Genomic DNA, 21,882 nt, shown 5'->3' on the forward strand with positions numbered 1-21,882 from the left:
TCCCATGAAAAAATCCTATTGTTATTGGCATATTATACATTGATGAGGGTGTATAAAATAATTTAAACACTGCTTAATATTAAAATACATAAATACAAAAGCAATTAGATGAAATAAATGAAAATTTAACCTCACTTTACTTTTCAATAACGTCTTTGTTTTTCACAATCGTAGATACTGTCGTTCTCGGTATGCCAAGTCCCTGACACGCATGCCACCTTCATACTTTTCAACAATCAATTGAAATTTATGCCAAAAAACAGTTTTGAAAAACTCATCACAGACTTCAAAGGACTTTGTTGGACAGTTATCTTATCCAAAGATCTTGACCATACACCGTTCTTCTCTCTCTTGTTAAATTAATCTTAGCCTGAATGAACCTATTAATTTTTTACATTTAAGATTTTTCATTTAATTTACCAATGATGTTTCTTGTCCTAGTGTGTGGATATAAACACAGGGAACTTCAGTTTCTGTATTACATCTCGCCTGAAGAAGGGGCCTGAGTTGCCTCGAAAGCCTGCATATTGTAATCTTTTTAGTTAGCCAATAAAAGGTGTCATTTTGCTTGCCTTTTCTCTGCCAAAAAACACAAAATCACGTGAAAATTCACATTGAGTTATAGCGCGGGTTGTTCACTGAATGCTAGCAACTGGCGTACTGACGCTCGTGGGCAGTCGTGGCTTTGTCTCGAGTGAGGTACACAAGGGTGGCACGCGGTGTTCTAGCACACGAGTCGTATTCCAAACAAAGGACGTATATCAAGTTGGACTATTCCAAAGCGGATGTATACTGAGGTACCACTGTATATATATATATATATATATATATATATATGTATGTATGTCTCTCTATTACAAAAGAAAATCACAAGACGAGACTATTGCCAAGAGATTTTTTCAGGTCCCGTCCTCCTCTCAACCTTTTACGTTAACAGCCCTCTCACCTCTCACAGTTCCTGCGCTCTCAGCTCTTATAAATTTTAATGTTTTCCTCACTTTAAGTTCCCAATAAAAGAAGACTTATTATGTCCAAATCTTATTGAACAATATAGCGCCTTTCTTCCACGGTTTAATTTGTAAATCTGCTTCCCCATATGCAAGCGGCCTAGCGCGTAGGGTTGGGGGTTGGCAAGTGAAGCGAGCAGGGGGCAGAGCCCCCCGTATATAAATAAATATATGTATGTATCCAGAGCAGTGTCACTTCTGAAGCCTTAAGTGACAGACTGAACAAGTGACAGAGGACACCATAAAGTTTAAGGAAATGAAAGACTGTAACTTAAGCTGACAAATTCTGCACAGAAGTGCCCTCTGCCCACAGTGAAGCGACACACTGAGTTTAGTGCCACGTGGCTTTATCTGCACAGGGATGGGCCTCACCTGCTAGCTGCATCAGATGTCATAGCAAAGGACTTACCCATAAACACAGCTCTGTCATCAAGGGACTTACCTGGTTGTGTGTCTGCAGTTCATCCACCTGCTCTTACCTGCTTATTCATCCCATTATGATAACAACAGGTGCCAGCCCTTGGAACAATGCAGGGCAATCGTGAAATGCCAGTGTGTCTGTCATTGGACTGTAGGGGAGAACACAAATGAGAACTGAGAGGTGGTATTTGATTAGATTTGATTAAATAACCTTTATTAATCCTCTGTGGAAATTCCTAAGCATACAGCAGCAGAAACATAAACAACAAGATCACAGACTCACAGGACAGATACGACAGTCAATTAATCAATCAATAAAAATAAATTTAACAAGTATATTGGTGGAAGCTTTGAATTAACTGATAGCAGTGGGCAGAAAAGACCCCTACAGTGACACATCTTAGCACAGCATGATGAAATGAGCCTGTGGCTAAAAGTGCTTCAAGAGAGAGTGCCTCCTAGAGGGCATGGAGGGGATTTTCATGATGACATCCTGTTGTGCCACCATCCTCTTTTCTGTCACAGCTTCCACTGTGTCGAGGTGTTGGCCCTGTGATGGAACAGGCTGTCCTGATAGGTTTATTCAGGTGTTGTGCTTCATTTGAGCTCAAGTTGCTTCCCCAGGAGGCCACAGCGTAGAACACCACACTGGCTACTATGGACTGATAGAACATCTCCAGCACCTTGCTGCCCACATCAAAAGACCTCCTTAACAAGTCCAGCCTGCTCTTGTCATTGTTGTCCACACCACTGTGTGGTCAGCCCAGTCCAGTTTGTGGTTCATGTGAACCCCCAGGTCCTTGTAGCTCTGTACCACTTGCATGTCCTCCTTCTTCTGAATGGTGTCTGGTCTCAGAGGCTCCTTGGCATGTCAGAAGTCCACCACCAGCTCTTTTGTCTTCATGATGTTGAGTTGCAGGTTGTTGTTACTGCACCACAAGATGAAGTCCTATATGACTTTCCTGTCCTTTGTCTCATCTCATTATCTATGCAGCCTATGATGGGCGAGTCATCTGAAGAGTTCTGTAGATGTCAAGCGTTGGTATTGTGCTGGATGTCTGTTGAGTAGAGAACATCTGAAAGTGATACACACCATACAATGCCTTAAACAATATGCAATTAGCAGAATCATTAAAACAGAACAAGAATAATCAAAAAAATTCAGAAATCTCCAACAAAGAAAACACAATGCTTATTGACTCCACTATGAACGAATGATGTCCTGCTCCTGAGCCTTCTCAGCTCATTTATACATAACCGGAGGTCAGGCTCAGGAGCAGAGACGATGGCCATAGAGACCCTCAGCTTGTAGTAAAAAGGGCAAACAGAGATTCTTTATAAATCAAAGATTAATGAAAACAGCAAATAATTCAGTAATACTAAAGAGAGCAGATAAAGACACAAAGGGCTTCACCTTAGAAAGGAAATCCACAGCAATACATTCCCAAAGTGATATCCAATTAAAGCAATCTTGATAACAGAGTGGGAATTCTCAAAAATCCAGAAGATTCCAAGGAAGAAAACACAGCAGTTACTAACTCCAGTATACAGCATGTGAATGATCTCCAGCTGCTGAGCCTTCTCAGCTCACCTATATACTATAGCTAGAGAGAGGTTCACAGAGTCTAAATTTATGGATACATTGGATGGGAATATAAATATATCAGTATCATGCTACATTTCTGTCCAAATATAAGTATAAAAAAATAAATAAATTAAATTAAAAATTAAAATATTGTTTCCATATTTTAATGGCATGTTTGTACTTTTTCATGTCTGTAGCAGTCTGTCTCACGAATGCAGAATTCATTTTGCAACATTACCCACCGTACTAAACTCTGTTGAACTTCCTCACAAGGTGGTCTAAGCTTGTACACAATTTTATTCCCCTTCTCTGATACCCAGAAGCCCACTGCAACTGCACTTAGTCTTAGTCTCGGTCCACTGCTAGTCCAAACTAGACGCCACAGTTGGCCTTGTTGCAGTAAATATGTCTAAGGCTGGACCAGCATGGGGTCATCCTCAGCTGACGGCACACTGCAACTGACCCAGCGAGTCCAACACACTAAAGTGTTATAAAAATATTTACTCCAACACCATACTCCCAACCACCACCAGCACCAGTGCCATACTCCCATGTTTATTTCTATCATTACATACATCAATCCCAGCATCCCCTGGTTCTTTAATTCTCTTGTCCTACCACTTGATCCTGATCAGTAACATTGTCACAAATACAGGTAATGATCTCAATTTCTTACACGTGTATTTAAACCAGCAACCAGACTTGTAGTTATCTCTGATACCTTCACAGGTTTGGGTCCATGTTATACCAGCAGGACCAAACTGCCATTTTTGGGATTGCAGATGTGTTTCTATCTTTTGCCTGGCAGGGTGCATGGCCTGTGTCAAGCGGATACTCTTCAAGATTGGTGATGACTGGTTCTTCCTATTCGCTCTTGGGGTGATCACGGCGCTCATCAGCTTCACAATGGACTTTGTTGTTGCCAAAATGCTAAATGGTAGGTTATGGGGTATATTTTTTTGGAGGTGAGGGTGTCTTTCATGGATTTTTGGGACTGCTCATTCTATGAGGATGTCCTATGAGTCCAACCGATGGTGCTGCAGGTTTGTCCTGTGCAGTAATAACTGATGGAGGTACCTCGTTTGTTTCTTAAATTGTGTTGTCCAGGCAGATGGACATACTGACCAGTAGACTTAAGTGTGTATGTGTGTGGCTTTTTAAGAAATAGTCTGTTTATTTGTTTGAGTGTTGACTTTTGGTCGTTCAAGATGTAAAATGGTCAGACAACCCGGTCCTCAATGTTTACTCAGACGCACAATGGCATAAAAAAATGAAAACAAAACAGTTGCCACATGAGGTGAGTGGCTGTTGTTAATCCGGCTCTGCCATCACTCAAGTCGTCTCCTTATCAAGTGACGCCTCCGTCTGTACAGCCACCCTTTTAAAGCCCAGGAACTGGAAGGGGTGGATCCAGTTGCTCTCACTGGGCAGTTTCTTGGAACCGTGGACGAAGACAATGACAAGACAATTAGCGGTAGCACCTCCTCTCGGCCTGGGGTGGTATCACATACCTGGGAAGAACTTGGATGGTGAAGCTCAGGGGTGCATGCATGGCAGCCTACAGGTATGATTGTGGTTACAGGAGAATCATGTCATCATTTCATATTTAGAGAGTTTATGCTGGGCCTTGTATGGGCAAATTCATATCCCAGCTTGTCCGTCTGTTCAGCATCTCTGTTCACCTTGGTTTGTTATTACCAACTCCCACCTAGTGGGATAGGCAACTGTGGGGTGGTGAATGATGACCATCTGTCCTTCGGGACCCATGTTGTTAGGGTCTCTCAGTCTTCACTCTATACAATATCCACAAGATCAGACCATATCTGACAGAGACTGTAGTACAACTCCTGGTCCAGGCTTTGGTCTCATCACGTCTGGACTACTGCAACTCTCTACTGGCCGACACACTGTCATGTGTCACTAAGCCGCTGCAGAGGATTCAAAATGCAGTGACATCTGCTGGTGTTCATCCAGCTGAGGCGGGCGCATGTCACTTCTCTTTTCAGATCACTATAGTGGCTCCCTCTAGCAAGACGTGTTAAGTTCTAATCCAGTGTAGCTAGTTGGTCAGCACCATCAATGGAGACACCTGTGAGATCCTCAGGTCCTTCCTGAGCAGTCCAGTTGAATGATGCCATGATGATGCCATCTCTGCGTAATATCAAATCTCAATCCAGACTCTTTTCATGGGTAGCTCCTAGCTGGTGGGAGAAGCTGCCCACCTCCATTTGAACTGCTGAATCCCTTGTTTGAAGGATTTGGAGACCTTCTTGTTTGGTGAATTTCTGATGTCAGCTGTTAGATTTTTCCAAATTAGGAATTGTAAGTCACTTGCATTTTGTTCAGAGGCCTTCACTTGTGGTGATCAACGTTGTTCTGTAACACTTGTTCCCAGCCAGTCCCCCCCAAGACGGATGTTTACACAATTATGTTGACCTCATTTGTAAGTCGTTATGAATGAAGGTGTCTGCTAAGTAAATAAATGCAAATGTAAAAGCCACACTTTGTCAGAAGCTAGTGAATGCAGCACTCAAACTGGTGGGGCCACCAGATTAGGCTCTTCAGCCCTGGAACCCGCCGGTAGAGTTCTGTGTGGACACTGAGAGAGACGTTCACAGCTGAGGCCTCACCTCTGCTCTCCCAACAGCTCACAGGTGGCTCTATCAGGAGCTGGGGGACAACATGTTGCTGAAGTACCTGTCCTGGACGGTCTACCCCACAGCTATGGCCGCCTTCTCCACCGGCTTCGCCCAGAGTGTTTCTCCTCAGTCGGCAGGTAGGTCAATTTGTCGTCGGGCTCACTTCTGTGTCTTGGCTGTCCCAAGGTTTGTATTACAAACCCAATTCCAAAACAGTTGGACTAATTTGGAAAATGCTAATAAAAACCAAAAGGAGTGACATGTAAGTTTATTGTGACTTGTATCCAAATCAAAACCGTATAAAGACGAGATACTTCATGCTTTATCTGATCACCTACGTTATATGAAGATCTATGTTTATTCTGAAATTGATGCCTGCCGCACGTTGCAGAGAAGGAGGGACGGGAGTAGTTTAGGACTAACAACGATGTGACACGTTGAAATGACAAGGGAAGGTGAAACATGTGAGGCAACAATGTCTAGACCTTGATGAGCAGGGATTGAGGGGAGGATCAGCGATTTGACAACAGACGCATCATCGAATCATCCAGCACTTTGAGAAGAAGGTTTCCCCAAAGACAAATTGATAGGGTTTTGGCTCTTCAAACGTTTTCAGGGCACAATAGAATTAAAATATTTAAGGAATTTGGTCAAATCTCGGTGTGCAAAGGGCAAGGCTGAAAAGCACTTGTGAAAGCACGAGATCTCTAGGGTCAGATTTATTGAGCTTGTGGACAATGGCTGTCCTTTAGAACTCTGTCCTTGGATATGCCCGTTGTGCCCACTCACATTCACTGGAGGGTTAGGATTATATTTATTTAGCTTTGTGAGGTAAACTCCATTTCCAAAGTCACTCCGGAATGCACAGGAGATTCCCTGGGTAGGGAAAATGCACAGTCCATAAAAACTTGGAGTCGTCACCCCAGCAGTTATTTGGTATTCTAGTATGAGGGGGCATATCTGGGTGCACATAGTAGATGGTGTTCTGAGAGGTATCAGCTTGTTTTCTTTTATTCTCCAGTCTCCCCTGTGGCCTTGTGGGGTTTGGAGTTGGGTTAGTTAGGCCCTGGGGACGTCATGCTTGATCATCAGCCTCCAGGCTCCCCTGTCCCTGTAGGCTTTGAGATAAGGTTAGGTTTTGGGAAGTAGCTTCTTTGCCTCTAAGCTCCGGGATCTTCTCCCTTGGCCTTGTGTGTTGTTATTATGTGGGCCATATCTGGGTAGTGGATAGTGTCCTAAGAGTTATCAGCTTGTTGGTTCTTCAGCCTCCCCTTTGGCCTTTTGGGCTTTGAGCTGCTGTATGGGTCTGAGCCACCAGCCCTCATCATCCAGGATCCCTGATGGGGTTTAATCCTGGTCTTGGAGTTGTATGGCCCCTGTCATACAGGCTTACTGCTGAGGTTTGGCCCTGGCCATTGAGTCACGTACCCTCGTCACTGAAGGTTCCCCTAGTCCTGTAGTCTTCGAGTTAAGGGTAGGTTCTAGGAAGTAGCTTCCTTGCCTCTAAGCTCCGGGGTCTTCTCCATTGGCCTTGTGTGCTGTTATTATATGGGCCATATCTGGGTACAGTTAGTGAATAGGGTCCTAAGAGTTATTGGCTTGTTGGCTCTCCAGCCTCCCCTTTGGCCTTGTGTGCTTTGACCTGCGGTATGGTTTGGCCACAGAGTCACTGGCCCTCATCATCCAGGCTTCCCACTGGAATTTGGTCCTGGCCATGGAGGCGTATGGTCCTCATCATCCAGGCTTACCACTGGGGTTTGTTCCTGGCTATGGAATCACAGACCCTCGTTATCCAGGTTCCACTGGTACCTGAAGGCTTTGAGTAAAGTTAAGGACTGGGAAGTAGGCTCTGGGCCCTCAAGCTCCGAGGACTTCTCCCTTGTCCTTGTGTACTGTTATGATGTGGGCTATATGTGGGTACAGTTAGTGGATAGGGTCCTAAGAGTTATCAGCTTGTTGGTTCTCCAGCCTCCCCTTTGGCCTTGTGGCCTTTGAGCTGTGGTTTGGATCTGACGACAGAGTCACCAGCCCTCATCATCCAGGCTTACTGCTGAGGTTTGGTCCTGGCCATGGAGTCACAGACCCTCGTTATCCAGGTTCCCCTGGCCCTGTAGGCCTTGAGTAACATTAAGGACTGGGAAGTAGCGTCTGGGCCCCCAAGCTCTGAGGGCGTCTCCCTTGGTCCTGTCCTGTTATTCAGTAGGCCATCCCTGGGTAGAGATAGAGGATAGGGACCATAGGGTTACTGGATTGTTGGCTCTCCAGCCGCCCCTTCGGGGTTAGGGAGTGCTCTACCAAGAGGATTTTGGATGTCAGACCACCAAGGTGATTAATAATAGGACCTGGTGAAGGAATATTTGTCAGAAACGAGCACAGTCAAAGCCTTCAAATCGGTCCTAAATCAAAGCATCAGATCCTAAATATGAGGCCAATGTCTTAAAAGCCATCACATGTCTGCAATGGATACTGTACGAGCCATTTGTTAGTTATTAAGGTTATTTTAATTTGGTAAAAGTATTTTCTTAGTTATGTTAAAATATTTGCCTATATATATTAGTGCATAGTCAATGGGGGATTCTAATATAAGCCCCCCAAGCTAAACTATAAATGGAATACTCTGGTTATTTCATGTCCCTCTGACTCCAGATTAGTCCCAGTTTATGATCTGTCTTGCAGTTGGTAAGGCATGGAGGGCAAAGAGTTTCCAAACGTACCGCACCGTGTGTACTTACAGAACATACTGAATATACAAGATGGCACAGAGAAACAGGAAACACTCGACTGGTCCAACTTCTTTGGAGTGTGTTGCAGTCATCAGATCTGACACGACTGTATATTTAAAAACAACAATCAAATTCACAAAGAACAACCTCCAATAATGTGTTGTTGAAACGTTTTCAGTGAATTCCTTCTTTTTGTCATTTTCATTTTCCATTTAGTCCCTACGTTTTTGACAGACGATACATCAGACGATAGGCTTCATGAAGCTGAAATCCGGGGGTTCGACGGCCATCTCCTTGTGTTCCTTTCCATATTAAAAGCGGAAGAGTGACTGCCAGTAAATCTCAATCCACTGACAAGCCTCAAACGACAATGGGCGTCAGTGTACCACCCTCCAATTAGGGGCTGGCACTGAGGTGGAACTTTCTTGATTAGACTTGGATAAGGAAGTGAAGGCAGGGGACTGTGAAGTGCAAGGCTTTCGCTTCACCCCCCTTCGCCACCACTGGCCTCCTGGGCTGCCCAAAACAAACGGCCTAACGCTGAATGTCATGCGCTGTGTGCTTCAAATGACACTTTGCATACTGAAGTTTGATGAGGATGCCATCCTTCACCTCTAATTGGCTATGGCAGAACCCGGGCCTAACTTTGAGCCACCCTGAGATTGACTGGCAGACCGGTCCCTGTCTTGCAGCCGACGCAGCCATGCAAACTCGGGTCCCCACAACCCAAATAGAATGGATGTATAGATGGCATACTCCGAGAACTCCCTTTGTGTGCTTCATGCCCTCTGTCTTGGCACCACCTTTTACATGGATGCCAGTAAACTCTGTTTTAAGGTGCCCCTGATTCAGGGTGGTACTTTTGAGCTCAGCTTTATAATGGCAGTGCTAACATCTAATGCCGCACTATCCATCCTGGACATGCCAACTGGTTCCTTAAAGTTAGTGAGTTTCTAATTCTGTTATAAGAAAGCAGCTACGGGGTTCAAACCTGCCATGTGGGCACTGCCCTCTAGCTCAAAACTGTGGTGAGGGTGCTATTGTTAAGCTCTTTCCTTCTATGAGGGCATTATTATATAACACAGAACTGCCAGGAGTGGCATCAGGTTATCACCAACCAGCTCACAACTGCTATAATAACGCGGCCCTCCTGGTCAGAATTACAACACAATCCACTTCTCATTGGACAGAATTGTTACTATATATTAGAAACTCTGCCACGTTAACACAGTGTAGTTTGCCATCTCTGACTCAAAAATGCCCACAGCTACTAACCACTGTGCCATTTTCTAACTCAGAATTGGCACAAGGGTACCACCCTTTGGTTCAGATCTGCTGTCACAGTGCAATGTTATTGCTCAGAACAGCTATGTGGGCATCACCCTCTAATTCAGAGCTGCCACCAAGACTCCATCTTTTGGTTCAGAACAGGCTGGTGGGCAGTAGCGTTCAAAATTGTCATCAAGGTCACACCCTGCTGACACAGTAATGTTGTGACAGAATTGTCGTCTATCAAGTCTTCATCTTCTAACACATGAGCTCTGTCTTCTAGTGCTCTTTATCTTCTAACATCTTGTAGTTCAAAAATGCCACCTGATTACCATCGTTGTCATGCTCATAACTGGCACGCGGGTGCTGCCCTTCATCTCAAGACCACCTTCTCAGAATTGTGATTACAGTCGTGTCCTCTGAAGCTGCTCTTTGACACTCCCTTGTAGTTCAGAATGACAAAGAAGACAGAAGTTCAGAACTGTCTTCTTGGTGCCACCTTGTGCTCGAGGACTACAATAGCAGCACCAGTTTCTAGTTAGCGACTGTTATCTGGATTTGGTGGCAGCGGTGGGATTCAAAACTGATAGTCTCAGACTTGGTCCTGGTCTGATTTGGGGAAAGAAAGAATGTGAATACAGGTAAGGTCCAGGAAAACCTTTTTACTATAAATTCCCTCTTTTCCTTTTCTGCTGCTAAATGGCAATGGGCAGTGCCAATGCCTGACAGTCCTTGAATCCTGTAATGTAATATAATAAGACAGTTGTCTGAAGCAAGGATTTTTAGTAAAACCAAGCTTGATAAAAATGGGTAAAGGTTCTAGATGCCATGCATCGCCATATAGTTTTTCTTGGCTGTATTTACTGCTTCAGTGTTCATTTTTGAGCTGGCATCAGTCATACTTTTTTTGTTTGGATTTTATTTGTTATGAACCCCATGCCACTAATAAAAAACAAATCCCCCTAATGCTGAATCCTGAAGAAACCTGCAGATGTCAGAGCATGGCTTCTCTTTTGCCCCCCGTCCCCTCAGTTCACTTGTGCCCAGGTTGATGATTTTTACACACTATGATCCACCAGGGGGCATACAGCTCCCCAAACCCGGACACAACAGACACAGAGGCCAAGCCCAGCACACAACACAGCTGTGGGAAACGCTTTTGTCTCGCTCCCCACAGCAGCACACAGTACAAGCACCAAAGAGCACCAGTATACTGTCCCATGTGCTTTCTTCCTCTTTCTCTTTCTGTCCACCTCCACTCCTCCTCCTCCTCCAGCAAGCTTCATCTTCTCCCACCTGACTCTGGCTCCTCGGGCTGTGGCAGCTGGCCCCTTTTACAGAGGACCCGGAAGTGTTCAAGGTCTTCCAGCCGTTCTCCATGCGCCCCCTGGTGGTGACCACAGGACCCAGTGGGGTTGAGCTTTCCTGCTCCAAACGTGTGGCCCTGTTGCAAGCTCATGGTGGGAGTATGCCCTCTGTCGCCCTCTGACGCCCTCTGTTGCCCTGAGGGAGATGTCATCCTGTTCAAGCTCCTTCCCCCCAGTCCTTCTGTAATGGAGGCATCCCAGCCGTCTGTCATTTACAACATGGACTCCTCCCAGATCTGCTGTAGATTTCCTTTGTTATTTTTTTGGTTTTTTTTTGGGAAGACCCGTGTCCTTCATGTCTTAATGTTCTCATTCCCGTTCTCCTCACTCAGGATCAGGAATTCCGGAGCTGAAGACTATCTTGACAGGAGTGGTGCTGGAGGAGTATCTCACCGTCAAGAACCTGGGAGCCAAAATTGTGGGAATGACCTGCACCCTGGCTGCCGGCAGTCCCGTCTTCTTGGGAAAAGTGGTGAGTCAGGATGGGTGGATGGGAAAAACAGGCTGAGATACCCTATAAGCAAAAAAAGGAAAAGAAAAAGTGTTTCTTGTTGTGCCGGGACGGAAAACGATTCAGAAAGACGTTGACAACCCCGGACGACAGAGCCGTTAATTAGTGAGCTGGAGGCTTAGCCGTCACTCTCCATTAGTCATCTTCCTCTGGCGTTGACCTTTGGCACGTTTTGAGTTAATTCATCTGCTCTTTTGATTGGTCGACGTTAGCCAATCCAGTAAGCTTTGTGATACTACCAGTTTGGGTTTTGTTTCTTTGCTTCTGACACTGAATACGAGTCTTTGGGGTTCACATTTCACATCTGATGCTTTGATTTGACGGCTTTGACTGCGCTCATCTCTGACACCTGACACCATCTTCTCCGGGTCTTTTTATTGATCACCTTGGTGCTCTGACATTCACAATCTTCTTAGTCCTTTCTTCTTCTAACCCTAATCTTAAACAGAGCCCTACTTTTAAAATATTACTGTGGTGCCCTGAGGTTAATAGCGAATCCTCGGGCTCCCACTTTGTATCCTTTAGATCCCTGTCTTATATTTCGTCATTTTGTACCTGTATTAAGATTTATTTTAAGTATTTTTAAATGCTTTACTTCTGTACGTATTTTAGCTAAATTTTATAAATCTGAATTTTAAAATGATAATTTAATGATTTTATGCTCGGGGGCTACGCTGCTGCCTCGCGGTTAGGAGACTTGGATTCGCTTCCTGGGTCCTCACTGCGTGGAGATTGCATGTTCTCCCCGTGTCTGCGTGGGTTTCCTCCCACAGTCCAAAGACATGCAGGTTAGGTGCATTGGCGATACTAAAATTGTCCCTAATGTGTGTGCTTGGTGTGTGTGTGCCCTGCGGAGGGCTGGCACCCTGCCCGGGGTTTGTTTCCTGCCTTGTGCCCTGTGTTGGCTGGGATTGGCTCCAGCAGACCCCCGTGACCCTGTAGTTAGGATATAGCAGGTTGGATGATGGATGGATGGAGTTTCCTGGCCACGGACCCCAAATGGATAGATAGATAGATAGATAGATAGATAGATAGATAGATAGATAGATAGATAGATAGATAGATAGATAGATAGATAGATAGATAGATAGATAGATAGATAGATAGATAGATAGATAGATAGATAGTCCGATATGAAAGGCACTATGCAATAGATAGATAGATAGATAGATAGATAGATAGATAGATAGATAGATAGATAGATACTTTATTAATCCCAAGGGGAAATTCACATAATCCAGCAGCAGTATACTGATACAAAGAAACAATATTAAATTAAATAGTAATAAAAATGAAAAGAATTAAAATAAAATTAATGTTCGCATTTACTCCCCAAATGTCGATGTTTCATTCCCCGAGTCACTTAGTTGTCACTTTTGCCTTATGGCCGGTGCTCCGTCATGTTGGACTAAGTCAGCGTTCCTCAACCTTTAAGTATTTGCGACCCGAGTTTTCATAACAGTTTTAATCGCGCCCCCCCCCTAACATTTTTTTGAACTATAGATGCATATTTTATTATACCTACTTCACTTTTATCGACATTTAACTCTATATTTATTGTTCTAGTATCAGAATGTAGTTTAAGTTAATTTGTTTTGGTTTCAACACGTTTTTTTCATATTTTCGATTCTTGTTCTCTGTTTTTCACCTCTTTGCCCCCCCCCCTTTTTGTTACTTTGCGCCCCCCCTAGGGGGGCCCGCCCTACAGGCTGAGAACCACTGCACTAAGGCCTTGTGGGGCACCAAACGGTTCTTGGATGGATGGGAGAAGCTGCTCTCGGAGGACGTTGAATGCCAATATTCAATCCAAACCAATACTTGTGTCATTCTCAGAAGTTTTGGCCAAGACTGTAGTGTTAATTATATAAGGCATAGCAAAATATTTCATGAATATTTCCGTAAAGCACAGCTTCGCTTCTGGAATAGTGAGGGAGAGATGTCTGTGTGGCTTAGCGAATTCATTCTTCTCAACCCCACTGAGTCTTTCTTTAAACGAGTGCCCACCCCACCATGATGCAGCCTTTCTTCCTTCTCTTCATTGGCCTGCATTTTAAGTAATGCTGTACTGTCGTCATCTGACAACATGATGGTTCGGTGGGCCTTCAGAACTGCCTATGCCCCCCCACACCCCATATAAATGCTGGGCACTCACATTAAAAATTGCACGTCAGCCCCTCCATTTTAAAAGCCAAGTGTCACCTGCCTCATGTCTGCCCCTGTCGACAGTTGTATTGCAATACTTCCAGCTTTATCGATGTACCTTCATTAGTTTGGAGTTCTCGATTGTTTAAACAGGGTACACATCTTTCCTTACTGGTGGGATTGGATTAGAGCTGGAATGCTGGGAGTCATTTTCCTCTTATCTCTAATATTTGAACCCAGTGGTGAGACCATCATTCTCCTGAGAAAGTAACTGCCCTGCATTTTCCAGACCTCTGCCACAGGCCTGACTCTTTTGTCGTCCGCCATGCTAAGCTACGGGGGACATTTTTATCTGGAATGAGCACGGACTAAACTGCCAGCCTTACCTAACTTGTTTGTCTTTGTCTCCAGGGACCTTTTGTTCATTTGTCCAGCATGATCGCCACTTACCTGGGCAGAATACGTACTTCAGTCACCAAGGCCTACGAGGTAGGGGGATCTGATGGCACTTATTATACGGTGCTGACTTCCGTAAATGGGGTAAGTCAAGAAGAATACATAAATGTGATTAGCTGGAATACCCACAGGAACATGGAGAGGACGTTCAAAATCTACTGGCTGGGAAATGAACCTGAGATTTTGGAGCTCAGGGGTCCAGCAGCAGTGGGGGATCTGTTGGTGAGGAGAGATTCACTCATCTTGTCTTTGCTGATGATGCTGTGATCAATGGAAGCTCTGATGGGGTCTCTCGACAAACCAAGTGAGGAGTCTGAGGGTCTGGGCTGGCGAGTGTCCTGATAAAAACCAAAGATCCAGGCCTTTAATGACCTCTTGGGCACGGCCATCAGCAGTGAGTCTGTCTGCGGAGAGAGTGTCGACCTCGTTGAGAGGTTTACTGACCTCGGTGGTGACATTCATGTCTCTGGTGACTCTTCCTGTGAAGTCAGTAGACGGATTGGGAGAGCAATTGGGTCATGAGGTCGCTGGAAAGGGTTGTGTGGCGCTCCTGATATCTTCAAAAAAGGATGAAGGTCCAAGTCTTTAGAGTCCTGGTGCTTCCTGTCTTGCTTTGTGGTTGTGAGACATGGACCAGAGACGAAGACTGGACTCCTTCAGTACTGGGTCTCTTCGGAGAATCCTTGGGTCCCGCTAGTTTGACTTTGTGTTGCTCACAGAGTCCCGAATGAGGCCCATGACCTGCATTGTGAGGGAGCGTCAGTTACGGCACTGCGGCCATGTGGCACGATTACTCGAGGGTGGTCCGGCTCGCAGGACCCTTATTGCTGAACCAGGCCAAGGGGATGCCCACAAAGCACCTGCCTGCGACAGATAGAGGGTCATTTCTGGGGGGTTGCCAACCAGGATCGTGAGTTATTTCATCATGTGGTGGGTGAGGCAACGTGCTGTACCAGTGCATACCCCCCACCCTGACCTGACACCACCGTACACCACAAGATAGCTTAGCAGGGGTCCGTTACTCGTCCTGTTTTAACGACTCAATCATTTCTTGTCATAGCTGACACAAGAGGGGTTTCTTTCCCTCCACATGGTGACAGCATTACGTAGGTAAAGTCCTGTTTTTGTTTTTCTCACCCTCTTCAGATTTTTCATGTTCTTTTGCATGATGTTTAGCCTCAGTTTGTTTCTGAAAGGTCCTGGGGGGACATCTTATAGGCGCACATAAATCTATAAATGAGACATCTTTCAGAGATCTGAGATTGCCTTCTTATCTTGTCTTCATGGCACCTTACAATTTCCCACTTGATTGAAATATCGTTGTCCTGCCCTCTGCCTCAAGCGCCCTGCCTGAGTCGACAGTCCTCTCCAATGACCACTGTAATAAGGCGCTATATATGCGCCCAACCCGACACAGACTGACACGGGGGCACTTTTTATTTTCTTCAGTTGAGGTCCATGTCTTTCCCGTGTCCCTCAGCCCTAACACAGTGTCCCAAAACACCAAATAAATCAAAATAAAGTCCACCTCACTCTTCTTCCTCCGCCACTCCTCCCTGGCAACCTCGTCCTCCTCCTCCCGACTCCTGGCTCCTTGAATTAGGCACCCGGAAGTGCTCCAGGTGCTTGATTGCCGATACCCGGCTTCACTTGCGGGTGTGGTGAAACCAGTGCCCAAAAAGGGCTAGCAGCTCCTGCTGCAGCACCCCCTGGCGGCGCCTGTGGAACCCAACAGGCCGCACCAAACTCCAACTCCCATGAAGCCCTGCGGGAGTCCGAGGCACTGCTGCAACCCAGCGAGGCTGCCATCTAGTGTCCAGGGGGAGGTATTGGGTCTCCCATGCTTGCTCCCATATGCTGAAGGGGCGTCCCGGCTGTCAGTCAAACCACGCGGATAAGAATTCCAGTTTGCTTTCTTTACTGAAGCCAGTTGGAATTGGAGAAGAGCACAAGTAAAATCGTAAAACACAATAATGTGACAAATCACTAACATATACTGTAAAGTCACACGATAAACTTCCATCCATCCCTCCATTATCCAACCCGTTATATCCTAACTACAGGGTCACGGGGGTCTGCTGGAGCCAATCCCAGCCAACACAGGGCGCCAACCCAACAATAAACTTAATGGTAGCCATTACTTATTCTTTACAAATATATAAGAAAATAAATAATATTCAAATGAATGGCAAACATGATCTGTGCATAAGCTGGTAAGAAAGTCTGAAAACAAGCTATAAACAACGGCAAGTTGCCAGAACTTTTGACCTTAAAAACACTTCACTAAATAACTTTTTACAAATTTAACAAATTTTTTTTTGTACTTTATTTCACCTTATACAATTTCTTGTATTAGCAATGTATTAGTTTTCGCATACCCCTGGGGGTCAGAGGGTTCACCGACAAAACCGTGACGGACAAATGAGTGCTGACAAACCCGCTAACTGGTTTTCGACAAATGCGCGAGAGAGGCCAAGAGAGTGGGACGCGTACGTGCGCATTTTGTACACATTATGCGCTAGGTTATAACTGTTATAACTGCTGATGGCATGCCGCGAACAAATAACTCAGTCGAGGGTTGGCGTCGTATACAATTACCAGCAGTCAGGCAGCCAGCAAGTCTAAATACGCTCAACTATCAAGACGTCTTGCTGCAATTCTTCCTACGTATGCAGGGCGTGATCTTAAGGCCTATCTGCGTGCCGCGTCTCATAATATTGACTTCTAAAATAAACGTTATTATATATGCTTTAAACTAGTAATTCGTATTTAATGAAACTTGCGATTTTGACGCCGCGCGTATGTTGGGTCAGAGCGCAGGAATTACAGGTTAAGGGTCTTGCTCAAGGGCCCAGCAGAGTAGGATCTCTTTTGGCAGTGATGGGGATTTGAACCAGTAACCTTCGGGATACCAGTGCAGACCCTTAGCCTCAGAGCCACCACTCCGCACTTAACAGACTCACAAATACGCATGAATGCAAAGAAATAAGCGTCTCTAAACATTTCTACGCACCGACAATGCCTTCGAAAGCCAAACTGAACATTTAAAGCAAAAGGAGTGAGACCAACATGGGCTCTCCATTCGTTTTTCCTCTCTGAGGCTCAGCTGGATGACGTCATTGCCCAGTGACTGACAGGCTCTTCCCTAAGTAAAGAAATGCTGAATGTCACCACTAGATGGTGCTGATCTAAATCCTCTCCTATTTCAAATGTTAACTAGAACAGCACAATCGTCATGGAAGCGAGGAGTAGCGATGTGTTACTCGAACATGCGTGTAAGAACATCAAGCACGACAACACGACTGCTACCGGGACTAGGAGGTCTCGTCTTGGACAAGTTGTCCATGGTGCTGAGCTCAGGCAGGTGTTCCCTCCGAATCCCCCCTTTGGTGTGTCATAGACGCGACTCCTCACCCCTGATGGTTGTGAACGAGTTCTCCTGCAGTGTTTTAAATGTAAATCTACTATTGTGCCATATTCCTGCCTTTCTGTCAAGGGGATAATGCCTGTAGTTGGTGTAAGTGTATTGATATACTAAGCTGAATTCTTACGTATGGTTACAGATGTTTTTTTGTTCATTCCTAGAACAAGAGTAAACAGTACGAGATGCTTGTCGCTGCTGCAGCTGTCGGGGTCGCCAGCTGTTTCGGAGCGCCGATCAGCGGTAAGACGTGTTTAAATGAAGGCCGTTGGGGTCTCAGAGCGGTGGGTTTTTTCTTTTTTTCTTTTTTTCTCCCCGGTGGCCTCCAATTCTGATGCAGGTTAGGCTGTAGCTCAACACCGTCTCTCTGCTGCCCTCTGGTGGGCACTTCAATTGTCAGCAAGCGAGAACCCAGCAGGGCTCAGGGCTCTTCTGGTCCTCCAAGGTGTCCCGCTGGGTTGCCCCCAGCCATCTGCCACACCAGCATGAAGTCTTCAGTAATGACTTAAATGGGGCCATTCTGAAATACTCCAGTAAACTATTCTACAGAGGGGGAGCAGCTAGTGGTCCTTAGATCAAGATATAAATCAGGTGTGTCCAGCTCTGGTCCTGGTGGGCCGCAGTGGCTTCGTTCTAACCCTTTTTCCTAACCAGTGTCCAGTTTTCACTGCTAATGAACTCCTTTTCCCTTCATTTTCTTAGCCCTGTTTTTAAGGATTCAGTCCCCTGAGTTGAGTTGTTTCTTCATTAAATGGCAGCCAAACAGAAATGAGACGTGAGACGAGCCAACAGATGACCAGCTAAACTGGAACATCAAACTCCAGCCAGTTCCTGGTGGGCTGCAGGTTTTCATTCTAACCGTCTTCTTAATTAGTGAGCTGTTGTTGCTGCTGATTCACTTGTTTTGTCTTATTGACGTGACTCGGACCCCCTTAGTTGTTTCCTTTTCCTTAATGAGCAGCCGAACAATAATGAGACACAAAACAAGCCGTCACATGACCAGCTAACCTGAAAATTAAAGAAAGGTGAAGGTCTCGGTCACGTTGGCCTGCTCAGGTCACCAAAACTGCTCGACGGTGGTCTTATGATAAAACAGAAAAGCAACGGTCTGCTGGTGCAGAATGAGAGCAGCGACAAGGCCTGATATTCAATAACGGCTTTAATTAACAGCCTGGCTGGGGTGAAACGGGCTGCAGGTTGAAATCCCGGTTTAGCGGCTCACCTGTTGGCTCGTCTCACACCTCATTTGTGTTGCAGCCGCTGAAGTATAAGGCGAGATCAAGCACGGGTAAAACACGTGCCGAAAGAAATCTCTCAGTCCAAAACTTCGTTTTCAAAATATTTAGTGAAAGTGAGAAACAAATAACCCAAACAAGAATAAAAGAAAAAACAGATTAACACCTGCGGTGGGTTGGCACCCTGCCCAGGATTGGTTCCTGCCTTGTGCCCTGTGCTGGCTGGGATTGGCTCCAGCAGACAACAACAACAACAACAACGTTTATTTATATAGCACATATTCATACAAAAAAAATGGAGCTCAAAGTGCTTTACAAAATGAAGAATAGAAAAATAGAAGAAAAAATAAGTCAACATTAATTAACATAGAATAAGAGTAAGGTCCGATGGCCAGGGTGGACAGAAAAAAAAAAAAAAAAAACTCCAGAGGCTGGAGAATAAAATAAAATCTGTAGGGGTTCCAGACCACGAGACCACCCAGTCCCCTCTGGGCATTCTACCTAACATAAATGAAACAGTCCTCTTTGGATTTAGGATTCTCATGGAAGGACTTGATGATGATGGTCACGTAGACTTCTGGCTTTCAGTCCATCAATGTTGGTGCATCCTGATGCTTTGAGTAGGTGGAGGTGGCGCAGGCCCCACCACAAAGAAACCGGAAAAAGAAACAGAAGAGAGAGTAGGGGTCAGTACGGATTTTAGAGCCACCATGAATAGTTATTGTGATGAATTGAACATACAGAGTATCAGGATTAAGTTAAAGTGAGGTTATAAAAAGGCCATGTTACAGTAATGTGTTTTCAGCAGTGTTTTAAAGTGCTCTACTGTATTAGCCTGTGAATTCCTATTGGCAGGCTATTCCAGATTTTAGGTGCATAACAGCAGAAGGCCGCCCGCCTCACCACTTCTTTTAAGTTTTGTTCTTGGAATTCTAAGGAGATGCTCATTTGAGGATCTGAGGTTACGATTTGGAATATAAGGTGTCAGACATTCCGATATATAAGATGGGGCGAGATTATTTAAGGCTTTATAAACCATAAGCAGAATTTTAAAGTCAATCCTGAATGACACAGGTAACCAGTGTAGTGCCATCAAAACTCGAGAGATGTGTTCGGATTTTCTTTTCCTAGTTAGGATTCTAGCAGCTGCATTCTGCACTCGTTGCAAACGATTTATGTTTTTTTTGGGTAGTCCTGAGAGGAGTGCGTTACAGTAATCTAGTCGACTGAAAACAAACGCGTGAACTAATTTCTCAGCATCTTTCAGTGATATAAGAGGTCTAACTTTTGCTGTGTTTCTTAAGTGAAAAAATGCTGTCCTAGTGATCTGATGAATATGCGATTTAAAATTCAGATTACAGTCAACAATCACCCCTAAGCTTTTTACCTCCGCCTTGACTTTCAATCCTAATGTATCAAGTTTATTTCTAATAGCCTCATTGTATCCGTTATTGCCAATTACTAAAATTTCAGTTGTCTCTTTATTTAACTTGAGAAAGTTACTATTCATCCATTCAGAAATACCAGTAAGACATTGTGTTAGTGAATCGAGAGAGTCGGAGTCATCAGGTGCTATTGATAAGTACAGCTGTGTGTCATCAGCATAGCTGTGGTAGCTCACGTTGTAACCTGAGATAATCTGACCTAACGGAAGCATGTAGATTGAGAAGAGCAGCGGACCCAGGATAGAGCCTTGTGGACCACCATATCGGATATCATGTGTCTTTGAGATTTGATTACCACAACTCACAAAGAATTTTCTCCCTGCCAGGTAGGATTCAAACCAATTTAAGACCCTGCCAGAGAGGCCCACCCATTGACTAAGGCGATTTCTAAGAATGTTGTGATCAATGGTGTCAAATGCAGCACTCAGATCTAAGAGGATGAGAACAGATAAATGGCCTCTGTCTGCATTCACTCGCAAATCATTTACTTCTTTAACGAGTGCAGTTTCTGTGCTGTGATTTGTTCTAAAAATTTATCAAGAATAGCAGGTTTATTGAGGTGGTCATTTAACTGCATAATGGCTGCCTTCTTCAGAACTTTACTTAAGAATGGACCCCCGTGACCCTGTGTTCGGATTCAGCGGGTTGGAAAATGGATGGATGGATAGATTAACACGTAGAATAAAAGGCAAAAAAAAAAGAAAATGTATCTTCTCTAAACTTAGCTTTTCTTGAGAAACTTTAGTTATTTCTGTACTTAAAAGTTCTTAGCTGCTTCTTCTGTACACTTTAAACGTACGGCTACACACTAAATAAGTGCTGTTTTACGAGTTACTTCACACACTCAAAAGGCCCGTAGGCCCATTGGCACGGTTTAACACCTTACACGTGGCAAGGCTGGTCACTAACTGAGAATAATATTTAGTCAGAGCTGTTAGAAATGGCAAGAATATACCAACAGAATCCTACTTATGGGGGTTTTAGGAACCTCCCATAGATTATGCTTATGATTATCTAGTAAACTATGTATGAATCTTATATAGCTAGGAAAATGAGTCTTACATTTCTGTTTGGCTGCCATTTAATGAAGAAACAAATCAACTCAGAGGGCTGAATCCTTAAAAACAGGGCTAAGAAAATGAAGAGAAAAGAAATGAATTAGCAGTGAAAACTGGACACCGATTAGGAAAACGGTTAGAATGAAAACCTGCAGCCACTGCGGCCCACCAGGACCAGAGGCTGGACACTCCTGGTTTATATCTTGATCCAGGGACCACTAGGAGCAACCAGCCAGACCAGGGTGGGGTCAGTTTTTAAAAGACCCAAAAGAGAAGAAGGCGCCAGACCAATTAGACATTCGAAAACCAACAGCAAAATTTTCAAATCAGTTCAAAAACGAACAGGAAGCCAGTGCAGGGAGGCGAGACGTGAGGTCACATCTGCGAGTGCGAAGTCTGCCCATGTGTAGGTGATGTAAGGATGCCAAGGTGTACAGACTGGTACAATAAGCTGACCTCGAGGTCATCAGCGTGTGAGCTGTGTGGCCTGGCGCTGAATTACCAATCACAGGACTGTCACTGTGTCCTCCTGTTACGGGGACATCTCTGGCTGTAGTATTGATGGAAATGGGCCACACGAAGCAAACGATTGTTGGATTGTGGT

General features: G+C 44.8%; 1 protein-coding gene across 1 annotated transcript in view; it reads left to right on the forward strand.

Moving 5' to 3' along the window:
- clcnk (chloride channel K) overlaps window positions 1-21,882 on the forward strand; it is a 60,975-nt gene that overhangs the window by 8,623 nt on the left and 30,470 nt on the right. Inside the window, exons 3-7 of the mRNA XM_039755479.1 lie at window positions 3,821-3,949; window positions 5,660-5,788; window positions 11,343-11,482; window positions 14,075-14,152; window positions 17,705-17,783. Coding sequence (XP_039611413.1) covers window positions 3,821-3,949; window positions 5,660-5,788; window positions 11,343-11,482; window positions 14,075-14,152; window positions 17,705-17,783 — 555 coding nt within the window. The remainder of the gene's footprint in view (window positions 1-3,820; window positions 3,950-5,659; window positions 5,789-11,342; window positions 11,483-14,074; window positions 14,153-17,704; window positions 17,784-21,882) is intronic.

The sequence above is a fragment of the Polypterus senegalus genome, chromosome 6 (assembly GCF_016835505.1).
Source record: "Polypterus senegalus isolate Bchr_013 chromosome 6, ASM1683550v1, whole genome shotgun sequence".
In the NCBI taxonomy this organism is placed as follows: Eukaryota; Metazoa; Chordata; class Cladistia; order Polypteriformes; family Polypteridae; genus Polypterus; species Polypterus senegalus.